The sequence below is a fragment of the Lagenorhynchus albirostris genome, chromosome 13, assembly GCF_949774975.1.
Source record: "Lagenorhynchus albirostris chromosome 13, mLagAlb1.1, whole genome shotgun sequence".
NCBI classification, from domain to species: domain Eukaryota; kingdom Metazoa; phylum Chordata; class Mammalia; order Artiodactyla; family Delphinidae; genus Lagenorhynchus; species Lagenorhynchus albirostris.
This window is the reverse complement of record NC_083107.1, coordinates 25,433,747-25,453,721: the sequence shown is the minus strand read 5'-3', so window position 1 is coordinate 25,453,721 and position 19,975 is coordinate 25,433,747. Positions and strand designations below refer to the sequence as shown.

At 40.8% G+C, this 19,975-nt stretch overlaps 1 protein-coding gene across 1 annotated transcript in view; it reads right to left on the bottom strand.

Annotated features, from left to right (window-relative positions):
* Window positions 1-1,190: 1,190 nt before the first annotated feature.
* Window positions 1,191-19,975, bottom strand: part of M1AP (meiosis 1 associated protein) — a 56,866-nt gene continuing 38,081 nt past the window's right edge. The window contains exons 4-6 of the mRNA XM_060169423.1: window positions 6,350-6,523; window positions 2,308-2,470; window positions 1,191-1,356 (exon numbers count right to left, since the gene is read on the bottom strand). Of these exons, the coding sequence (XP_060025406.1) occupies window positions 1,191-1,356; window positions 2,308-2,470; window positions 6,350-6,523 (503 nt within the window). The remainder of the gene's footprint in view (window positions 1,357-2,307; window positions 2,471-6,349; window positions 6,524-19,975) is intronic.

The following is a 19,975-nucleotide window of genomic DNA, read 5'->3' as shown; positions in this document are numbered from 1 at the left end:
GTCAAACTGCTATTCTATATCCACTTAGCAGTTATACACATCCTTGAATTGTATTTGCAATTGTTTTATTTTGCTTTCTAGGTGTTGTATTACTGTTTCATGTATATGCTCTTTTAGTTTTTTCATTTCAGGAAATGGTAAATCAGAAACCAGGCAGTTATTTGATACTTCGCTATTCCTCACTCCCTACATCCAATCCTTCACATGCTCTCTTTCTCTAAAATACTTCTTTAATTGGTTTACTTTTCTCATCTTGACTTCCAACATCCAAGTCCAAGCCACAATCATCTCTTGCCTAGACTACTGCAGTGCCCTCCTACCTCATTTTCTTGTTTTCATTTTTCTTCTGAAAGTTCATTTCCAAATTTTGGCACAATTAATTGTTTAAAAACTTAAATAGATGATGTCATTTCTAATGATTTCTTTTTGTATGTAAAGTCCCACGTCATTTTTGGACTACAAATCTTTGTATGATTTGACCCCTGCTCACGTTTGGCTCCTCACCTTTTGGCTCTCTTGGTCTTTGCTCTTTTTGTTTCAGTCACAATGGTCATTCCACTCTTGATTTGAGGATCAGCTCTTTCCGGCCTTTGGGTCTTTGCACATGCCTTTCCCTGCACCTGGAATGCTCTTCCTGCCACCCTTCACCTAGCTAATTCCCATTCACGTGGCAGATCTCAGTTTAATTGTCGCTTTCACAGAGAGGCTCTCTTACAGCAACCTCTTATTTTCCCTCATAAAATTCTCACAATTAAGAATATACATATTTAATTCTGTCTCTTTCATTAGAAAGTTTCTTGAGACCATAGATAATGTCTATCATAATAGACTGAATATCTAGGGTTTAGCACAATGTCTGGCACAGACTAAGTGCTCTTCATTGAAATAAACCATAATGTCCAGCACAGTGACAGGAAGAAAATAGGGTTTAAAATATAGTTACTTAAGGAAAATTCCCTGTTGCCATTTAAATGTACAAAATCAGGGATTTTCAGGTTTAGTGTCATATAACTGAGTTCAGGAATTATTCTCTATAGTGTGAAACCAACAAAGGCAAGTCATATTTAATCCACATTTCAGAGTATGTCCAGTTTTCCCCTGTGCTCTGGAAGACGGGGACAGGTTTGGGATCAGGGTAGGATTAATTAGCTGCTTCTCTGTGTTGGGTACTTTAACACTCTTCCTCTTCTTCACTGGGTGACATGGGTACTCACCAGTAGGCTGTGACACAAAGCATGGAAATGCTGCTGATTTGTTTCCAGCTCATCCCATTCCAGCTGCCAACAGCTTGTGGGTCTGAGGATGAAGGGGAGTCCATATGTCAATGATTCACAGACCCCACTGGATTTTAGAGCCCTGGGAAGAGACAATGGCAGTGAAAATCCCCTCAGAGATATCCAGAGCCTTGACGCAGATCCACTTAAATTTAGCTTAAGTATAAGACCCTATTGTGAAATCCTTTAGGTTAGGGCCTGTGAATTATTCACCTTAGTATGGCTAGCACCTATCAGGGTATGTTGCACACAGCAGAGTCTCAAAGCCTGTTAATCAATGAATGGAGCAGCCATCATGAGGCCTCAAGACTGATGGATATTTCCTCTCCTGAGCTCATTCTGTCCCATTCATTCCTGCTGCAGCGACCACATTACACAAGAGTACACTAAAAATCTGCATCCCAGGCCTAGTTCTTCTGTGGCAAGGTGCTGACAGAAGACACATTTAAGAAGAGGGTACGTTTAAGAAGGTTCCCCAGCAGTATCCATGGTCACAAATCCATGGACAAGCTTACTCAGATAACTGTACATGGCTACTGTGATAGGAACTAGGAAGCAGTAAAAATGGTCTTTGCCATCATTGCTAATTCCACCCTGGAACTGATTCTTCTGGAAACAGGAATTCTAGTACTTAAAGAAATGGGAAGGTGGAGTAGATCCTCTGTGTCACTTGCTCCTTGAAGGTCAGATCTCTGTCACGATGGTATTCAATAAACATTTACTGAATGGATAAACATCATTCTGCTGATCTTTTTTTTTTTTCCTCTGCATTCTCAGAGACTATATGGATATCCAGTCCTCATCCAGACTTCAGAATACCCTACTGAGGCACATCTTCCACAATCTCCTCATTCATCTCCACATACTGAGTAGCCTGACCTTACTCTTTTATGCTCATACCTGTAGTTGCTGCTTTGGAACTGACTCTCTGCTGCCTGACACTTGGGGATGCCCTTTACCTCTGTTCTTCCTAGCTGTGAAACCAATAAGAATAAATATTTGCATGGATGGGAGAGGTTCTCTTGGGCCATACTTGATCACCCGGAGCTTGTAACGAGAGGCTGATGACTGGGAAACCATCTGGTAGAGGGTGCTGAAGTCTCCTTTGGGGTCATCCATTCTCAAGGAGCCATCAGCTGTTCCAGGGAGCAGGGATGGGCTGAGAAGTCGCTCTTGGAGATCACATTTCAGGCACACTACGACAAAAACGGCATTGGGGGAGGGATTGTTTTTCACAGGTTACTTCAGGTTATACAGTTAAGAGAGAACATCTGCCACCCAATTCCACCTCCACCCAGCAAGTAGGGCTGGGAGGAGGCCAGGGAGTGACAGAGGAAAGTACAGTTGGTTTGGGAAGGGAGAGCAAGTCTGGAACAGTATTGCTCTACACAACAGGTAACTTATTTTCTGGTTGTGGCATGATCTTTTTCTTATTTTACTTCTGGGCTGGCTGAGCAGTTGTCTCATAGTGAGAGATCTGGCTTGTGATCGAGTCTGAGAGGAACGTGTGTCCTCTGCGGAGGAGGCGGCTAACACTGAAATATGCAGGGCCTTTTGGCAATCACAGAAGGAAATTTTGCCCCTCCTGCTTCCCTGTGGCTAAGCTTTGGCAAGACTGCAGGTCAGATGAAGGAAGAACAGGAAAGCAGAAGTCAGGCAGTCAGCTGACAGCTACTGCTTCTCTGTGAGCTCTTCTAGGGACATTCGAGGGAGGGAGAGGAATAACTTCCTGAAATAGTTTATTTTTTAATTCCCCAAGTGAATAGAATCTTCTGGGCCTTGGAACATGATTGCAGTGCCAGACAACAGTTCTGAGGGGGCTTCAACTAACTGTGTATGGGTTATTCATCTGCTTCTGTATTAAACTTTTGCTCCAGCAGGTACATTCACATGTCACAGTGTACAATGTTCTGTTGCACTAGATTTGAATCCTTGATATTATGAAGGTTTTAAATAAAATGTATATTGGGTTTAAATACTGTTAACAAACTATGAATGTATGAGTGCTGCACACTTGTGAGAAGGCTAGTAGTTGATGTCAGTGATTTATGAAATGACTGTAGTAACTGCAACATGAGGTAAAAATGAAAGTAGAAATAATGTAGAAAAAATAGGATGCCAGAATAGATGTCAGATCTAGCTGGCCCTCCTGGGCCTAGCAATCAGACCTAGACATCAGTTCTGGGTGAGACAGCTCTTGGCCAGGTGTGTCCTAGAGCCCAGGAAGTGCAGGAGGGACTTTGCCTAGGACTTCAGCTTCCCCTCGTTTCCTCTGTGCCTGACTGCTCCATTATTGGGTCCCAGGGCTTTAGGACTAGATGGCTGTGCTCATCTGGCTTAGGTTCTCAACTCTGGTTGTAGTAAGAATCACCTAGTGAACTCGCAAATGGTACTGATGTCTGGCCCCTACCTCACACCAATGAAATTGGGATCTCTGGGGATGGAGCTGATATTGGTATTTTAAAAAGTTCCTCAGGCTTCCCTGGTGGCGCAGTGGTTGAGAGTCCGTCTGCCGATGGAGGGGACGCGGGTTCGTGCCCCAGTCCAGGAAGATCCCACATGCCCCTCATGTGATTCTTACTGTAGCCAGGGATGAGAACTACTGGAGTTGTAGTCTCAGCAATGTTCCAAAGCTGGGAAAAACGTTTTACCAGGGCTAGAGTCTAGAACCAGGTATGCTTCTCACCACTCAGACTCAGGTGCAGAGGTGGCAGACCCCCAAACCCAAGATATGGGAAAAGACACTCAGCTGAGGTAGACTATGCACTGTGAGAAAGATGCCTCTGAGGGAAGCACCTAGAGAGTGGGTGAAGGGCCCGAGGCAGCTACAGAAGCAGGTGGTGTTGGGTGGAGAACCTTGTAAGGAGCAGTCAAAGTGGATATCTGAGGAGCAGTCCTCAAAAGATTCTATAATAGGAGAGCTCAGTGTTTTTGTTTTGTTTTATTTTTTTGTGGGGAACCACATTTCCAGAAATCTACATATGGGGCAATGCATCAGTTTTGTAAATAATGGATAACTATGATATGGTCTTTATTGTGCTTGTTTAAACTCTCATGTGGGTCACACCCACCCCAGAGGAGGCCTACTTTCTCTGGACCTCATTCCAACTTATGCCTGAGCATCTGGATTCCAGTGAAGACCTCTTCAGCACAAGAGTCTGGATCTAAGTTCTACCACCCATCCTTAAGACCTGTGGTTTCCAAAAAATAATTGCAGATGGAGATAAACATTCTGGCTCTGACCCTGGTGCTGAAAGCCATGGAACAAGGGAGGGCAAAGCAGAGAAATTCTCAACACTACCATGGGCAAATGCCATGCAACAGTAGAAGAAAGGCTGGCTGTAGGAGCTCCTGGCTTTGGATGGCCCCAGCCCTCCTAATGAGAGATGTGCCCAGCATGAGGCAGCCCCTTTGCTCAAAATTGCCCAACATGAGGCAGGTTGCACAGTAGGTAAGGGCCCAGGCTCTGGAAGTGATAGACTTGAGTTTGATGAATGTCCTCTAGGCTGAGAGTAGTCAAATGTATAAAATATAGATTTCTAATCCTAAGGGTTAAGAATGGGATATGGAGTTGCCTGGCTTCAAATTCTGGCTTGAATATTAATTTTCTGTGCAGAAATGTTTAATTTCTCTGTCTCAGTTTTCTCATCTGTAAAACAGGGATAATATTATATTTATTCATTTTAAGACACATTTTTTTTCACTTACTAACAGCTCTATATATGTCTTGCAATCACCATCGACCAGACAGGTACTCTTAACCCTTACTTACTACTCTAATCTAAAAGAACTCTCTCAGTAAGAATAAAATAATATTTCTAAGTGATAAAAAAGCAATGTGTCACATTTAATTGGCATTGTTTTTCTTTCTCAGTGGTATATAAAATAATGGTGTATCTTATAATGGACAGCATCTTAGATTCAATGACATATGATAATAGTACTTGCACCATGTTGTTGTTATGAAGGTGAAAGGGGATGATGCAATGAAAGGAGTTAACATAGTGCTTGGGGAAAATAGATAAGAAGTGAGTAATTGGTACTGTTAGTCTCGGACAAAGTGCGTGGAATGGAGGTCCTGGGAAGAAAATTTTACACACAAAAGAAAGACAGTAAAATCAAGTTAAGTTGTTAAAGGCATCCCAGGCCCTAGATTGAAATGTGGGGGAGGGGGAGAGAGATTAAGTACCCAGTGGCTATCCCCAGAAAGAAAGGACCAATGTGTGTCCTCCCCTTTGGGGATGGAAGGAAGTCTGTACCCATTTTTCTCATTGAGTTCCCACCCCTAAAGGGGAAGACAAAATTTAGTCTGTTCCCTTTGGAGCTGTGGCTGACTATACTGATGGGTCCATTTGCGGGCCCTGCCACCCAGGTCCTAGGCCAAGTTTCAAAGGGGATGGAGACTAGAAATGGCTTTAACCCTACAATCTAGTGGGACCTGAATTAAGTAACACTGTCAGCCATAACAATATCCAGGACCTTGCTGACATGCCTGGAACACTGGTTTGACCTCTTGGTTTCTACAGTTGCCAGAACATACTTTGTGAACATGGTATAGGGCCACTAGTTGTACTCCCTGGGGCTTGCCTCTGTAGTTGCTTTAGTTCCCCTCAGTTTGGTGTCTCCCTATTGAGAAGACCTCTATTTAATCATTTAATTTTGGTTCTTTTCCTCTCCTCACAGGCCCTATTGATATTGTCAAGGTACCAGCTTACCTGAAATTATAATGTCAATGATATCTGCTGCATCAAAAATGAAAACTTGAGAAAACATATGATTCACTGTGCTCTTATGTAGTGTAGCTGATGCCCTATTATTGAGGTGTTTAAGTCTTCACACTGAAACTAACTGGCCCTTGCTGTCTGGGCTTAATCAGGCTCAATTTTCTAACTGTGGTGGTTACTTTTTAGAAATTCTTTTCTTACTCCTCATGCTTACATGGAGAGCCTCATCCAATCCTCCTCCAATCCCTAAACCTCAGCTACTCTGTATTCTGATGAGTTTCCAATCTAGAGTCCTAATCCTAGACTAGGATAATTATTATCTATATAATATGTCTTTTGGGGGGTGTGTACTTGGATTATCTCTGGCTCTGGAAATGTCGCTGAAACTCCGTGAAGGAAGAAGAAGGTGGACATGTTCTTGGTCTGTTCCATTGTTATGCAGCCAGGCTTTGAAGAAAATCTCCATGCTGACAATATCATTGTCTATAGTCTGAAGGTCAATATCAGTTCCCAGGATAGAACTCTCTGCAGAAGAAAGGGGAACAGTGGTTAAAGTGTTTAATTCTTTAATTACAAATTTTGAAAAATATAAAATATTAAATGCACCCATTTTTTGATCCATCAATTCCACCTCTAGATATCTAGCCTAGAGACATTCTTGGACAGTACACAAAGAAACATATGCGAAGATGTTCAGTACAGCACTGTTGTGATAACAAATAATCAAAACCCCAAACAGGAAGCAATTCAAATGCCCATCAATAGGGGAATGTTTAAATAAATTATGGCACAGACTGTGGAGTATTATACAGCTGTTAACAAAGTAAAGCTAAATGTACTGACATGGAAAGCTAGGAGATAGTAAGTGAATAAAGAAAGTTCTAGAACAGATGTATGGTATGGACCCATTTATATAAAAATAAAACTGTTAGCCTAAGTGCATACATATGTATGGAAATGTCTCTTACAAAGCTCTGGAAGGCTATTATCAAACTCTTAATAGTGGACAGGAAATAGGGCAGAGTTCTGAGATACATTCACTTTTTATTATTCATACTTCTATAGTGTTTGTATTTTATTGTATTCATGTATTTCTTGTATTGAATATTTTTAAAAACTCTAGAATACAAGAACAGCCAAAAATAATATAGCAATGCAAGTTAAATACTTAGTTAACAAGGGGGACTTCAGTTTTATGTTGTTGTTTCACAGTGAAAATGTATTCAGTTATTATCTCTGTTATAAAAAAAATAAATTTAAAAAAGACTAAAAGAAAAAAAGATGAATTCCTGACCTCCACCTTCTGACACAGATTATACAAGTTTGCTATTGACATACTATATCTCACAAGTGTGATTAGCAGCCAAGAAGACAGGGATGGTCTGGTGGAGTGTGGTTTGACTCCAAATCTGAATCTCCAAATGAGAGTAGGTAGGTGGGGTAATGAGGCTTTGATGGTCTACTTCCTTCTTTAGGCAACACGAGCTCAGGAATTGGGATCTAGGTCTGGAGGTAAAGTTTGTCAGTAAAAGCCAAGTATAAGGTGATGGAGGAAGCACTGAGAGAGGAAATGAGACAAGAGCTGGAAAGAAACTGAAGAGGAGCATGACTTTTTTTGCCTCACCATGAGGGACTCTCTGAAATACTTTTACAAAGGGCCTAAGAAAAGCCAGTTGCTCCAATGAATTAACTTCTATGTATGACTCATGGACCCCAAGGAGAAAGCTGGTTTATTTCTAGAACAACATTCCTGAGGACAAGTCTGCAGAGGTGGCAGACTCTCCACAGGAAACAAAGGGCTTCAGTCCAATGTATTGGCACCCAAGCAGGGAAAGTGTGGTGAGACTTAAGTGACTTCATATTATATTTAACGACTTATTCTGTGGCTGAAAAGGGGCACCAAATGCATTTCTCTTCGACCAGTATAATTAAAACTGTACCATCAGCTGCTCTCGCCCTCTGTGACGGACCACATTCTGCCTATGGAATGTGTATCTCTCTAAATAAACTCGCTTTCACTTAAAAAAAAAAAACTCTACTATCTTCTGTGGATAGTTATGAGGGTTCATTAGCTTACTAGCTATTTCATTCACTGCATCAAGCAATAATATTAATTATGTACTACATGGAAGATGAAATAATATACAAAGGTATATGATATTCTTTGCCTTAAGGAGTTTATAAAGCAACATTATTCTTGACCATTTCTCCTTAAAATCTCATCTGCTCTACTATGTTTTCAGGTACTACAGTGATAAATGTGAAGTCATTGTCAAAGAAACATTCCTCATGAGTGAAGAGAAATGTTCTTTTTAATAATGTGAAACTTATTGTGTCATAGGAAAAACAAGAAGTAATTTTTCTGAGCCTGGACTTCAACTTGAGTAAGAAGTATGGAAATGACTGAACAGCTTCTCTTCAGAGAGGCAAAATGGTTATTAAAGCATAAGGAGGCAGATAAAGAACTAAATAAATGAAATTGAACAAAGGATCTCAAAAAGTAGAGAGGATAATATTGCCCCAAGTTCAAACAACAGAATTTTGGATAAGACAAATAAGTGTTTTTTTTCTCCCCAGGGAAAGGGTTGAAGATTAGAAATTCCTACCATGGGCAGTACATGGGGACAATAGCAAAGTTGAGAATCTGGAAATAAGAACAATAGGTATTTCCTCAAATAATTAAACAATAAAATCAATACAGAGTGATGAGGTCTATGAAAAACAGTCACCTTAAAAAAGGAGAATGGGGATTTCCCTGGTGGCACAGTGGTTAAGAATCCGGCTGCCAATGCTGGGGACACGGGTTCGAGCCCTGGTCTGGGAAGATCCCACATGCTGTGGAGCAGCTAAGCCCGTGCGCCACAACTACTGAAGCCCACGTGCCTAAAGCTCACGTACCGCAAGGAGGAGTAGTCCCCGCTCGCCACAACTGGAGAGAAAGCCTGAGCACAGCAACGAAGACCCAACGCAGCCAAAAATAAATTAATTAAATAAAACAAAACATATAAAGATTAAATAAATTTAAAGAAAAGGAGAATGGCTTACAGACCAGAGCAAGATTTGACTAGAGCCTATGGATGGTACTGGCTTATCTAAAGAATGAATGTGTCCATTAGAAGGGGTTGGCCAGAAATGGAGCACAGAGGAAGGGAGCAACAGTGGCAGTTGCTGGCAGCCATCATCCAAGTGTGGCTCAGAGGAGAGGGAGTGCTGGCTCAGTGAGGCATCCTGATGGCAGGATGTGTTTGTCAAGTTTCTGTTCTTCTTGATGATTATAGTGGTTATGGTTCTTCCTCTAAAATATTCTGGCTAATACTTTAGTCTTGAGCTTGATAAGGTGACTCTATCTCCGAGAAGATGTTGAGAAAATCAACTTTCTGATTCTGTAAAGCTGAAGAACCAGGCCTGAAACATGTTGCCTCTGTGAAGGAAAATGCCAGTCTTCCCTACAGACACTCCATCAATGTTGCTAAAGTTCGTTCCAACTTCTTTTTTCTCTTCCAGTTTTATTGGGATATAATCGACATAGAGCACTGTGTAAGTTTAAAGTGTGCAGTATAATGACTTGGCTTATGCACATCATGAGATGATTACCACAATAAGTTTAGTGAACATCTATCATCTCACAGATATAAAATTAAAGAAATACAAAAAAATTTTTTCTTGTAATGAGAACTCAGGATTTACTCTATAACAACTTCCATATATAATGTACAGCAGTGTTAATTATATTTATTATGTTGTACCTTACATCCCTAGTACTTATTTATCTTATAATTGGAATTTTGTACCTTTTGACCACCTTAATTCAATTCACCCTCCCCCACCCCCTGCCTCTGGTAACCACAAATCTGATCTCTTTTTCTATGAGTTTGTTGGTTTTTGAAGTGAAATTGACTTACAACAGTATGTTAGTTCCTGGTACACAACATAGTGATTTGATATTTCTATACATCCCCAAATGAACATCATGGTAAGTCTAGTTACCATCTGTCATCATACAAAGATACTACATAATTATTGACTATATTCCCCATACTGTACATTTGATACCTGTGACTCATTTATTTTGTAATTGAAAGTTTGTACCTCTTACCCTCCCTCAGCTATTTCTCTGCTCTCCCTACTCTCCTCCCCTCTAGCAACCACCTGTTTGTTCTCTATATCTATGACTTTGTTTCTGTTTAGTTAGGTTTGTTCATTTGTTTTGTTTTTTAGATTTCACATATACGTGAAATTTGACAGTATTTGTCTTTCTCTGTCTGACTTATTTCACTTAGAATAATACCCTCTGGGTCCATCCATGCTGTTGCAAATGGCAAGATATCATTCTTTTTTTTCCTATGGCTGAGTAATATTCCATTGTGTATATATACCACATCTTCTTTATCCATTCATCTATTGATGGGCACTTAGGTTTCTTCCGTATCTAGGCTACTGTAAATAGTGCTACAATGAACATAGGGGTGCATATATCTTTTCAAATTAGTGTTTTTTCTTTGAATAAGCACTCAGGAGTGGAACTGATGGATCATATGGTAGCTCTATTTTTAATTTTTTGAGGAAACTCCATACTGTTTTTCATAGTAGCTACACAAATTTACATTCCCACTAACAGTGCATGAGGGTTCCCTTTTCGCCACATCCTTGTCAACATTTATTATTTGCTGTCTTTTTGATAATAGCCATTCTGACAGGTGTGAAGTGATTGTGATGTTGATTCGCATTTCCCTGATGATTAGTGATGCTGAGCATCTTTTCATGTGCCTGTTGACCTTCTGTATGTCTTCTTTGGAAAAATGTCTATCTAGGTCCCTTACCCATTTTTAAATTGGGTTGTTCATTTAAAAAAAATTATTTATTTTATTTATTTATTTTTGGCTGTGTTGGGTCTTCATTGCTGTGCGCGGGCTTTCTCTAGTTGTGGCGAGTGGGGGCTACTCTTTGTTGCGGTGCACGGGCTTCTCATCTAGGTGGCTTCTCTTATTGTGGAGCATGGGCTCTAGGCACACGGGCTTCAGTAGTTGTGGCTCGTGGGCTCTAGAGTGGAGGCTCAGTTTTGGTGCACGTGGTTAGTTGCTCTATGGCATGTGGGATCTTCCCGGACGAGGGTTCGAGCCCATGTGCCCTGCATTGGCAGACGGATTCTTAACCACTGCGCCACCAGGGAAGCCCCGGGTTGTTCGTTTTTTGATGTTGAGTTGTATAGGTTCACTGTATATTTTGGATATTAACCCTTTTTCAGATACATCGTTTGCAAATATCTTCTCCCATTCAGTGGGCTGGCTTTCCATTTTGTCGATAGTTCCCTTCACTGTGCAAAAGCTTTTCAGTTTGTCGTAGTCCCGTTTGTTTATTTTTGCTTTGTTTCCCTTGCCTTAGGAGACATGTTCAAAAAAATATTGCTAAGATTGATGCCAAAGAGCTTACTGCCTGTATTTTCTTCTGGAAGTTTTGTGGTCTCAGGTCTTACATTTAAGCCTTTAATCCATTTTGAGTTTATTTTTGTATATGGTATGAGAGTTCTTTCCAACTTCTTAACCTACAGGTTCTTGGAAGAGCCACAGAGTGGAGCTTCTTCCTTTGAAAAAGTTCTCAGGTAATCGCCATAGAGGCGCTTTGCTTCAGATTTGAGGGGACCTTCTCACATCATCCAAGCTAAAGACTAATGTGTAAACCAGAACACTTTAGAGAGAGAACTTCTTTTCCGTATTCTCTGCCACTGGTCCAGGCAGCCATTTCCTTGTGCCTGGATTATGGCAGTAGCCTCTTAGCTGTCCCATCAAACTCCATTCTTTCCCCTCTGGTACTTCTTACTACCAGTTAATTTTTCTAAAACATAGTTTCATCAGATCCTTCCTTTCCTAAAGAGCACATACTGCCTTCCTGCTGTCATCTTTATTCCCTTCACTCATTTTGTACCACTTGCTGCTACTCATTATTCCTCATAATACCCCCATTCTTCCCTTACTCTGTATGGCTCATATCAATACATTCCTCCTCTTCTCTGCCTGTTGAGAACCTATCAACACCCCCACCCCTCCATCCCTCAGCTCAGCAGCTTGCAGAGAGCTGAAGATTAGCAAGTGCCTGTTGAGTTAAACAATTGCTCCCTCCTCCTCAGCTCTCATTACTTTTTCCTGTAACTCTTGGGCTTCAACTGAGCTAGTCTCCCTGCCACGTGACTTCCTTCCTTAGTGCTTTTATTACTCTTGTCAATCCATGGCCTGCAGCTCCTCCAGGTTCCAACTCAGAACTGACTTTGTCCAATAAGCTATGCTTAATTATATCCTCCCTATTGGTTTTAATCAGTACCTCCTGGGTATCTGTGGACTCCATACAGGCAATACTAATTATACTTGTTACTTTGTTTCTCCTGAAGGGTTTTCTTAATTTTTTTTGAGTTTATGAAAGGTGGTGGAATGTAGTGGAAAGACCAGGGTTTGAATTGTGGCTTGAAAGTTGTTAGCTATGTGACTTTGGGCAAAGTGGGGATAGCACAACATATTTCATAGTTATAGGAGGCATAAGAAGTGAGATGATTACCTGCATGAATGGCATGCAGTAGGTCTAACAAATGGCATTTTCTTCCTTTTCTCTCATCAACAAAATGATTTGCTCTTATAGGAAAAGAATGTGCTTTCCTTTTTTAAAATTCTTTTTTTCCAATCACTTATCTCGGTGACTTTCTCCCTGCCACCAACATACGTAAGAACATCAACACCTGGTCCTGTGTTCTTCACAAATATAACTAAATGTACTAAACCTGGGGAATGGGAAGGAGACTTCTCAGACGTTGAAGAACAGCTTCCATATTGACTATCTAGCAGGGACTGGTCACACTGTTATGAACTAGAAAGGTTACTGGAGTGAAGGTGGCGGCTCTAAGTGTCTGGGTGTTCCTGACAAAAGAAGGCCTAGTCTGTTGCAGTCTAGCTGCAGCTGGCATTCACATTCAGTTTTTGGACCTACCCTGCCTCCCTGTGGCCATAAGCAGTGACATCCTTCACTGGGCTAAGCTTTTCTGGAAGAGGCACAATAATGGGAAAGACTAAGAAAGCCTAAAGGTAGTAAGGTAATGCCTAAAGCAATCCTTTTCAGAAGTCAACCCTAAAATAGTGTTACAAAATTGAAATGTGTTTAAAATGGGAGAATTTAACACTTTAACACATACTTACATATATAATGGCTATATTTCTCTCTTGACAGAGAATGTCTAAAGTAGAAGCCCAGGAAAATGATGCTCCTGCACATCCTCCCCAGTCCCACAAAGGTCTTGACCTATAGGCCAAACCTATTTCTTTCTATTTTTTATTTTTTTTGTGGTATGCGGGCCTCTCGCTGTTGTGGCCTCTCCCGTTGCAGAGCACAGGCTCTGGACGCGCAGGCTCAGCGGCCATGGCTCACAGGCCCAGCCGCTCCGCGGCATGTGGGATCTTCCCGGACCGGGGCACGAACCCGTATCCCCTGCATCGGCAGGCAGACTCTCAACCACTGCGCCACCAGGGAAGCCCCCTATTTCTTTCTAAATGACCATCATGTCACCCGTCCTTGGGTGTTATGGATGGGCTTCAGGGGTTCTGGGAACCCCTGAAATTGTATACAATTTTGTCTATATGTGTATAGGTGTATTTTGGAGGGGTGGAGGAAGGGGATAGGACCTTAGCTTTTATCAGATTCTCAGAAGAGCTCTGTGACCCCAAAAATGTCAAGAACCACTACAGAAACTGTATAATCATGGTACCTTAGCCTTCCTGGGTCAGTTTACAATCAGTGCTGTGTACCCTGTGAATACAGGAGTGGCTTCAGGATGTTAACAACTAGGATAAGTAATCAGAGCAGACAAAGTTGGCTCAGGAACAACTGTGCAGAGGCATTCAACCACTGTCTTAAAATCAATAACTGCAAGGGGATAGTCTCTGACAGCTCAAAATGTTAGGGGCAGTCTAGCTTGTCTTTCTGAGCTCATTTGCCTCATTTGTGGTGGTAATGATTGGACCCTGGGAAAAAGGAGAAGCCCCTTGAAAGGAGGTGGCAGGGGTAGTGGGGGTTAAGGCAGCGTGTCCTCTGCAGAGAAGTAAGCACAGGACTGACCAAGTGGTGATCATCTTCCTAGGGCCCCAGTCTATAAGTAGAAGTGTAATGAGATAGAGAAAATTTATTTCCCAGAACTATACCCTCCCAGGGAGACTACTGCTGCCATTCATTCATTCATTCACTTATTCATTCATTTAATTTGTCATTCAAATAATTATTTATTTAGTGCCTTCTATGAGCTAGGCACTGCTTGGTGTCAACAAAGAAAAAGACAAATTCTCTGCTTTCATGGTTTACCATTCTAGTGGGAGAACAGAAAATAAACAAAACAGAAAAAAATTACAGATAATAATAATGAAGAAAAATAAATCAGGATAAGTGTGTGTGTGTGTGTGTGTGTGTGTGTGTGTGTGTGTGTGTGTGTGAACCTTTACCTTGGCTGGCCAGGGAAGAAGTATGCTCTAAGAAGGTAATAGTTGAGCAGAGACTTGAACCAAGTGAACAACTGAATCATGAAAACATCTGTGGGAAGACTGTTCTTTATAAAGGAATCAGCAAGGTCAAAGGTCTTGAAGTGAGAATGAGGTTGGTATACTGGAGGAATAGCAAGAAGGCTAAAGCAGAAGGGAGGAAGTGAGGACTGACACAAACTGCTGGGGTGAAGGATGAGACCCCCACAAAGGAACACACTCATGTAACAACAGGTAGTCACTACACCTATTTCTAAGAAGGGTGGGCTTTGGCTCTGCTTAGGGAAGTGTGCAAGACTGGGCAGAACAGAGCCAGTACTCATTTCCTTTCTCTTCCTCTTTGTAGCCTTTGGCTCCTAAACAATTGTTGAATTAGTATTTTAAAAATATTTGTTTGAAGGTGTGCCAAACTATTAGCTTGTGTGGGATGCCCATGTCTCAGCCCAGGCCTCCCACACATGCTTTCCTGTTCTGTGGTGGTAGTGGGCAGTGGTGGAAAGACGGGAGAGGAATCTGGGAGTCCCATGAGCAGAACACAAGCAGAGATCCCTCAGCTTGTAGTGGACATGCCTCTTTTCCAGCCCTAGTCAGCTACCCAGAGAGTTTTATGATGGAGGGTCAAGGCGGTGCAGGCTAAGGTGGGCTAAAAAAAAAAAAGGCTTGACTGTTAACTAAAGAATGAAATACTAATGATTCACGATGGATGATTTACATTATTGGAGACAAAATAGGGACCTGTGGGCACCTCTAGCTCTGAGACATGTCCTAACCTAATTCCAAATATTTCGGCCCTTAGTAAGAAGATGAATTAGGAAAGAAAATGTTTCCAGAGCAATTACTTTGGCTGGGAAAGTAATCTTCTCAGAATTGCTTTTTCTCAGGCCTGTGTGTTTCTAAGGGTGAAGAAGCCTGTGATTGGTGGTAGGGACTTCTCTAAGGGAGAAGCTGCACTGCATCCCCACACATCTGGAGCTGTGGGAGCAACATCCTGTGACAAGGAGTTGACAATATTCCCTGCCATCCAATCTTGCTTTTTTTTTTTGGCCGAGCTGCATGGCTTCTTAGTTCCTGACCAGTGATTCAACCCGGGCCCCCTGCAGTGGAAGTGCAGAGTCCTAACCACTGGACCACCAGGGAATTCCCATCCAATCCTGCTTTGAGGTGCCTGACTTGCCCTGCCCTGGCTAGCCCAAATAGAAAGGAGATCCTGCAGGTGCAGTAAAGAGGGTCTTGCTTATGGAAGGGTGTCTCTATGCCTGTGGATACCAGATGTAGCACCTTATCCACCTCTGCACCCTCAGCACTAGCACAGTGTCTGGAATACAACAGGAGCTCAGTAAATGCTGCACTGCACAGAATGAACTAATCTTAGCCATTCTGCTCCTAACTTGCTCTGTGACCTTAGACCAGTCACTTCATCTCTCTAAGCTCAATTTCTTCATCTGTGAAGTGGGAATGATAATAATACCTAGGCTTAGTGTTCATTTGAGTAGGAAATGATGGCACCTGAAAGCACTTTGTAGACTTTAAAGCATCATGCAACTATAATGGATGAAAGATTAGAAAGCTGCCTCCCAGCTGTCTACACATGAACATTTTAGTTACTAAATGCCAGTGCCATTTCTTTCTTTCTTCTTTTTTTGGTGACATTTTTCTCTTAAATAACGTATATGGGGCTTCCCTGGTGGCGCAGTGGTTGAGAGTCCGCCTGCCGATGCAGGGGATACGGGTTCGTGCCCCGGTCGGGGAAGATCCCACATGCCGTGGAGCGGCTGGGCCCGTGAGCCATGGCCACTGAGCCTGCGCGCCCGGAGCCTGTACTCCGCAACGGGAGAGGCCACAACAGTGAGAGGCCCGCATACCGCAAAAAAAAAAAAAAAAAAAAAAAAGTATATGATTCAAGGTGTAAGAAAAAATATTTTATTTATGGGTCTCAATTAGCTCTATTTTCATTTTACTGAGGAAAAAATGCAACCCACCTGCGAAAGGGGTTGATCTCTACTGATTGAGATTTACCAAAATCTAAAGCATAGTTTGACCTGGGAAACACTATACATAGAAGGTATTTTAAAAGCCTTTTCCTGCACAAACTAATTTACATATTCTATAAACAAAAAGCATTTAATGTAAATTGCAATGCAAATTAGAAAAGTGGACTGGGAAGAAGTGTTTTGATAGGCACTGAGGTGGGGAAGGAGAGTAGGGAAATGGTTATTTAGGAAAAGGAGGAAGTGGGGCTAGGAAGGCATTAAATCTGTTGGTGAGGGCCTGAGAACTAGACCAAGGAATTTTGCCTCTTCAATGCCCAAATGAGCTGAGAGATCTACTCTGAGATGAAAACAAAAGTAGGAGGAACCAAGAAAGAATATAACACTTACTGGGGAGTTAGGTAGAGTAAGGAAATGTTAAAAAAAAAAAAAAGGCACAGAAACTGAAGAAAGTCCTAAAACATATCCTAAACAACAAAAATAAAAATCTAGAAAGACTGTATAACAGCTTTGTAATCCTGTATATATGTATGCATTTTTATATTGTTAGAGGTATATCTTCAGGGTATTGGAGTTTTAGAAGTGGGAATGGTGAGTCAAAAGTAAATGCCTAAGTAGCTTTGTTAGATACCGCCAAATTCACCTCCAAATGTGTTGTACCACTGTGCCTTCTACCGGCAATAAATGGAAATGTAGCCTCACCAACAGAATGTGTTGTCATACTTTTTAACTTTTGTTGATCTAAAGGTGGGAGATGTTGGTGTAGTCTTAGTTTTCATTTTTCTAATTATGAGTGAAGTTGAGCATATTTTTATATGTTTAAGGACCATTTAAAATATGTTTTGAATTATCTGTTTATGTCTTTTGTCCATTTTTCTATAGGGTTTTTGGTCTTTTTTTTCCCCTTGAATTTTTTAAAAAATAGATCTTTACTGGAGTATAACTGCTTCACAATACTGTGTTAGTTTCTGTTGTACACCAAAGTGAATCAGCCATATGCATACATATGTCCCAATATCCCCTCCCTCTTGAGCCTCCCTCCCATCCTCCCTATCCCACCCCTCTAGGTCATTGCAAAGCATGGAACTGATCTCCCTGTGCTGTGCTGCTGCTTCCCACTAGTTAACTATTTTACATTCGGTAGTGTATATATGTCGATGCTACTCTCACTTCGCCCCAGCTTCCCCCTCCCACCCCGTGTCCTCAAGTCCATTCTCTATGCCTATGTCTTTATTCCTGCCCTGGAACTAGGTTCATCAGTACCATTTTTTTTTCTTTTAGATTCCATATATATGCGTTAGCAGGAGGGTTCCCTTTTCACCACACCCTTTCCAGCATTTACTGTTTCTAGATTTTTTTGATAATGGCCATTCTGACCAGTGTGAGGTGATACCTCATCGTAGTTTTGATTTGCATTTCTCTAATAATTAGTAATGTTGAGCATATTTTCATGTGCCTATTGGCCACCTGTATGTCTTCCTTGGTGAAATATCTATTTAGGTCTTCCACCCAATTTTTAATTGGATTGTTTGTTTTTTTGATATTGAGCTCCATGTGATGTTTGTATATTTTGGAGATAAATCCTTTGTTCATTGTTTCATTTGCAAATATTTTCTCCCATTCTGAGGGTTCTCTTTTTGTCTTGTTTATTGTTTCCCTTGCTGTGCAAAAGCTTTTAAGTTTAATTAAGTCCCATTTTGATTATTTTTCTTTTAATTTCCATTACTCTAGGAGGTGGGTGAAAAAAGATCTTGCTGCGGTTTATGTCAAAGTGTGCTTTTCCTATGTTTTCCTCTAAGAGTTTTATAGTGTCTGGTCTTATATTTAGGACTTTAATCCATTTGGAGTTTATTTTTGTGTATGGTGTTAGGTAGTGTTCTAATTTCATTCATTTACATGTAGCTGTCCAGCTTTCCCAGCACCACTTATTGAAGAGGCTGTCTTTTCTCCATTGTATGTTCTTGCCTCCTTTGTTATAAATTAGGTGATATGTGCGTGGGTTTATGTCTGGGCATTCTATCCTCTACCATTGATCTGTATTTCTGTTTTTGTGCCAGTACCATACTGTCTTGATTACTGTAGCTTTGTGGTATAGTTTGAAGTCAGGAGTCTGATTCCTCCAGCTCTGTTTTTCTTTCTCAAGATTGTTTGGCTGCTCGGGGTCTTTTGTGTTTCCATATGAATTGTAAAATTTTTTGTTCTAATTCTGTGAAGAATGCCATTGGTAGTTTGATAGGGATTGCATTGAATCTGTAGATTGCTTTGGGTAGTACAGTCTTTTTCACAATATTTATTCTTCCAATCCAAGAACATGGTATATTTCTCCGTCTGTTTATGTCATCTTTGATTTCTTTCATCAGTGTTTTATAGTTTTCTGAGTACAAGTCTTTTACCTCTTTAGGCAGGTTTATTCCTAGGTATTTTATTCTTTTAGTTGCAATGGTAAATGGGATTGTTTCCTTAATTTCTCTTTCTGATTTTTCATTGTTAGTGTATAGGAATGCAAGAGATTTCTGTGCATTAATTTTGTATCCTGCAACTTTACCAAATTCATTGATTAGCTCTAGTAGTTTTCTGGTGGCATCTTTAGGATTTTCTATATATATATTTGTCTTTTTTCCCCCTGAGATATAAATTGCAAACACTTTCTCCTAGTTTTGCAGTTGTCTTTTGACTTTGTTTATGGTGATCTTTGCCATGCCTAAGATTTTTACTTTTACATAATGAATTTTTTGTAGTTAAATAAATTATTGCACCTGGATTTTGAGTCATAGGTAGAAAACCTTTCCCTATGCTGAGATTATAAAAAACTTCACCAAGGTTTTCTTTAACTACTTTAAAAATGTCATTCTTTACATTTATGTCCCTGATCCATTTAGAATATTTTCTAGATGGCTAACCACTTGACCCAGACAATTTGTGAACCATCTTTGCTCTAGTGATTTGTCACCTTCATTCTACACTAAATTTATATATGTACTTATGTCTATTTTTGGCTACAATCAATATTTGTACTGTGCTAACTAGTGCTCTAGTGCTAGGTATATGATAGGCATGATTTCAGATAGAGAAGCAGCCAGATTGTCCTAAGGTTGGGTGGGGAGCAATATAAGTCATCTGCCTAGTAAAGCAGGGGTGTGTTTGTTTCTGAGTGTCAGGGGATGAGGGGGAAAGAAGAGGAGGAATGAAGAGTTGGGATTTAATTAGAAGAACTTCTTTTAAATCATAATCTCCTAAAGACACAGAGAGAAATGATGAAAAACTTGACCTTATTAACCTGAACAGAAGATGGAAGAAGAGGTAAAAAGAAAGAACCAAACTGATCAAGAGTGAATAAGGGCCTTCCAATCTGGTTAGGTTCCAGTACCTAACAAACTGATCTTCCTGTAAATAACAGACAAACTCTGGATAGTATTAAAAAACAAAACAAAACAAAATAATTACCCGAGGGCTCTTGAGACTGAACAAAGATAGGTTTGTGA